This window comes from Cricetulus griseus, chromosome 7 (assembly GCF_003668045.3).
Source record: "Cricetulus griseus strain 17A/GY chromosome 7, alternate assembly CriGri-PICRH-1.0, whole genome shotgun sequence".
NCBI classification, from domain to species: Eukaryota; Metazoa; Chordata; class Mammalia; order Rodentia; family Cricetidae; genus Cricetulus; species Cricetulus griseus.
Window position 1 is genome coordinate 64,038,478 of NC_048600.1, and position 4,468 is coordinate 64,042,945.

General features: G+C 50.0%; 1 protein-coding gene across 1 annotated transcript; it reads right to left on the reverse strand.

Annotated features, from left to right (window-relative positions):
- Positions 1 to 531: 531 nt before the first annotated feature.
- LOC118239194 (myristoylated alanine-rich C-kinase substrate-like) lies at positions 532 to 3,437 on the reverse strand. The gene is made up of 2 exons (XM_035448106.1): positions 1,931 to 3,437; positions 532 to 560 (listed from the first exon to the last, which is right to left on the reverse strand). The coding sequence occupies exons 1-2, from the start codon at positions 3,435 to 3,437 to the stop codon at positions 532 to 534; spliced, it is 1,536 nt and encodes a 511-aa protein (XP_035303997.1).
- Positions 3,438 to 4,468: the final 1,031 nt, after the last annotated feature.

Below are 4,468 nucleotides of genomic sequence, written 5' to 3' on the forward strand. Positions count from 1 at the left end.
TACCACTGCAGTGTCCTGAGGCATGAAGGGTCAAAGAACATTCTGAGTCAGAACCCTCAGCAACAAATGACCATCCTCAGGATGAGCAAGGGAAATTGGGAAGACTTGCTTCCAAGGGGTTGTGTGGGTCATAGCTGTGACCAACGGGGGGGGCACATAATCATATTAAGAGATAATGTATCACTGGGCGTTGGTGTCGCACGTCTTTAATCCCAGCCCTTGGGAGGCAGAGGCAGGTGGATCTCTCTGAGTTTGAGGCCAGCCTCGTCTACAGTGCAAGTTCCAGGACAACCTCCAAAGCAATACAGAGAAACCCTGTCTCGAAAAACCAAGAGAGAGAGAGAATGTATCACACTCGAGTATAAATCAGATGATATAACAAGCATTCTGGGTAACAATCTTATTTAAGTATCAAAATGGCTCTAAATAGAATGTGACATTATACTACATGAACAGAGTACAGAAACTGGTTGCTCAGGCTTAAAGAGCAGTATTATGCATCCAGTGACATGTGGGCCATCCTTGGATCACTTAATTACGCCGGGCCTTAGCTCCATCATCTGTAAAAGACACAAATAAGAGTAGGTATGTGAAGAGAAATGAAGAGGGGTTATAACTACAAAGTGTTTGACACCGTAGAGTCCATACGAAGTGATTAATCTAGACCATCGGTTTTCAACCTGTGGATCATGACCCCTTTCGGGGTCAAACCACCTTTCACAGGTGTGGCCTAAGACCATTGGAAACACCAGATGTTTACATTACAATTCATAACAGTAGCAAAATTACAGTATTAAGTAGCAATGAAAATAATTTTATGGTTGGGGGTCACCACAACATGAGGAGCTCTATTAAGGGTTGCATCATTCAGAAGGTAGAGAACCACTGCTCTATACCATCTTGGTTTTTGTATCTTGGCTTTGTGGGGAAAGAACTCATTCTTCTCATCAAGCAGTGTGTGTGTGTGTGTGTGTGTGTGTGTGTGTGTGTGTGTGTGTGTGTTTATTTTGCCCAAATAAGCAAGGGAGAAACAGGCAATTCCATCAGCAGTAGTCACCTGATTGTTCTCATCAGAGGAAAACCAACCCAAAGTGCCCCTTTCATGTCCCAGTATCCACTGGGTTAGACCAACATCCTCCAGTCATCATCCAACTTTGACTTCTAGCGCAAAGTGGGTGAGACTATAGCACTGTGTCTCTGGGTAGAGTCAGCAATCTAAGTGGGTCCACCACAGTTCCACAGGTGAGTTTCCTGGGCTGCCTGGAGAACAAAGCTAGACTAAACCACTAGCAAAGGCCAAGCAGCCAGGTAACTTGGGAGACAGACCCTCTATGGGCCAGGAAATCTATGTGTTTCTTTATCATCAGACAAAGCAAAGCGGAGTTTAGAAAGAACCATGAAAAATGACCCACAGAGGCAGTCCTTACATTATGGGGACACCAAGCATAAGACTCTGCATCTTCCTAGTGCTCTCTCTCTCTCTCTCTCTCTCTCTCTCTCTCTCTCTCTCTCTCTGCTCGGAATGAGTGATGGAAGTGGAGAGAAAAGTGCTGGAGACACAGCGTAAGACAGGAACGCTGTGTGCATTGCTGACTATGCAGCCTTCACTTACCCTTCAAGACCTTGTTGATCCACTGCATGGCAGTTTTCTTTTCTAAGTCAAAATCTTCTGTAGTGATTCGGAAATATAGTCCTGGGGGCTGTGGCGGAATCAGTGGGACGTCTCTTCTATGGGGCAGCAACAGAGAGACCTTGCGTCTCACAGGCTTTGGAATAGCAGATGTGGGGAGGCCCTTCCTTGGGTTGCCTTGCTTGACTTGAGGAGCATCTGTGACAGCTGCTTGCTTGGCTTTCTTGATTTTTTCCTTCTTCTCTTTCCTTTCTTTCTTTTTTTCCTTCTTAGTTTTCTTTTCCTTTTTCTTCAAATTACATGGAGATGCACTGTCTTTCTCATCGCCTTTATCTGTAGCCTCCTTCAAGTGGGATGAGTCTGGGCTGGCGAGTGGCAGAGTGCATGGTGCGTCACTTGAAGCAGCATCTGCTGCAGCCCCTGAAGCAGTGCCTGGGGTAGCACTTAGGGCAGCATCTGCAGCAGCACCAGGAGCAGCGCCTGGGGTAGCACGTGCAGCAGCAGCTCGGGAAGCATCCGCAGCATCATCTGGGTCAGCACCTCGGGTAGCTTGTGCAGCAGCACCTACGGCAGCACTTGGGACAGAACTTGTAGCACATACACGTGCAGCAGCGCCTGTGGCAGCCTCTGGAACAGCACAAGGGGCAACCCCTCGGGTAGCGCCTGCAGCAGCGCCTGTGGCAGCCCCTGAAACGGCACCAGGGGCAACCCCTCCGGTAGCGCCTGCAGCAGCGCCTGTGGCAGCCCCTGAAACAGCACCAGGGGCAACCCTTCGGACAGCGCCTGCAGCATCATCTGGGGTAGCATCCCGGGTATCGCCTGCAGCAGCGCCTGTGGCAGCAGCCCCTGAAATGGCACCAGGGGCAGCACCTCGGGTAGCGCCTGCAGCAGCGCCTTTGGCAGCAGCCCTTGAAATGGCAATAGGGGCAGCACCTCGGGTAGCTAGTACATGAATCCTCTCTGGTGGCCACTGTGCTAGAGAGGAACTGTAGGAGCTGGCAATGGCATTTCGTTTGTATGAACTCTTGAAGGCGATCTGGGATTCTTTAATACAGCTCTTTGCTGAGTTCTTGGAACAGATATCCCTACCCAAAGGACCCGGCCTGGGTACAAAAGAAGAGAGTACACCGTTGACAAAAAGATGTCTAAATGCAGATGGGGCACTCACACTGCCATCAGAGTCCTTTCCCTGATCAGAAGGTCTGTTGATGACTGGGGAGTCTTCCTCCTGCTTGGCAAATCCTTCTCCACCTTTTCCCAAGGTAGTGGGATCTTTCTTTTTCTTTGCTCGAATTCTTTTGCTTTTGCTTTTGCTGATCTCTTGGAGAGCACTAATCCGTGTCTTCTTCCTAGATTGAGTCGAGAAGTAGCCAGTGAGGAAAGACCATATAATCAGGACCGGTTGCCCCAGAACAAAACGGAGCGTGGCTCTGCCCTTCGTGGAGACCACCTTCAGGATCATTAAGCTTCGGGACATCCTGGAACCCATCAGTGTCCGCACTGAGTTGTGCTGGCCAATCAAGAACAGTGAGGAAAAGACTCCAACGAGTAAGTCCCGAGCCTTCCCCACTGGATATCGCTGCGTGTGAACAACCATCACGCGCCCAGGTTGCTCCTGGGAATCGGCTAAAGCCTCATCATCTTCCAAAGACAGGCTGTCAGCCATGTTCAGACACCCGTCCATGGAATTAACCCGGAGAGACCGGGAAACACGATGGACCCGTAGCGAGGGCCTCTTCTGGAGGTCCCTAGTGGGCACAGTCAGGGACGGACGGCGACGGCGAGCCCGGCCCAGGTAACCACCCATCCTGACAGCTCTGCACAATCGACGCCTTCAAATGGAGTCAACGGTTCAAAGACGCTTCCCTAGCTGCCGAAGGAGCCGACAGCAAGGCACGCACTGTGGAGTGTGTCGCCTATGACGCGGCACTGGAACGTGTGAGCAAAGAAAGGGCACGAGCAAAGGCCACGCGAGGGAACGGCGTGCCCCAGGACCCCTTGCTGCTGAAAAAGTGACACTAGTAGAGGGCCACCTGCTCTCTTCTCTGGAGGCCAGTAGACAGCCCCGCCCCCCACTGTTGGAACCAAGCAACACTATGGAGCTTCTGGACTCAGAGCTCAGAAGCGTCCCCTGTAGGCGGCAGCATCCTCCCCCATCCCCACCCACCCCCACCCCCCCCCACCCCCAATAGAGAAAAGGACAACTTCTCAGAACCAGAGCTCACCATTGCCATCCAGATCCCGTGAGGCTGGAGAAACCTGGAGCGAGTTAGCGAGGCTGGAGCAAGTTCCAGCCTTCTAAGTAGAAGTGAGAGGTCACAGGAGGAAACAGGCCTGGATGGATGCTGCCACACTCTCCTTTCAATCAGCAGCGAGAAGATCGTACATTCATGAAATATTCAAAAAGATTTCTAGCATTTTAAAGTTTAAGGTTAAACGATTTCTACATCAAAATCTTGTCGTTGATAGATGCTATAGCTCAGATGAATCTCAAAAAACTGTGACTTTATACTTAAAACCAGTTTGTTTTGTTTGTTTGTTTGTTTGAAACAGGGTCTCTCTGTTATGTAGCTCTGCCTGTCTTGGAACTAGCTGTAGACCAGGCTGGCCTCAAACTCCCAGAGACCTACCTGTGAATGTCTTCCCAGGGCTGGGATTAAAGTTGTGAACCATCACATACCGCTGAGTAAAAAATACTTTTAAAGACATTGATTCTTCATTTGGGCCTACAGAATAACCAAAGCAGGTTGGATGAAGGCCTGGCATCTCTCTTATTTTGCATGTCTCCTTTGCTTCAGCTCAATCCCCTGCTAACCCTGCACATAAGCATGTTAATAA

Excerpts from the sequence above, each read along its gene's own strand:
- LOC118239194 (XM_035448106.1), bottom strand. The coding sequence starts at position 3,437 with ATGGGTGGTTACCTGGGCCGGGCTCGCCGTCGCCGTCCGTCCCTGACT. Across the intron at positions 561-1,930 it reads GAAAGACAGTGCATCTCCAT|ATGATGGAGCTAAGGCCCGG; the intron begins GTAATTTGAAGA and ends TGTCTTTTACAG.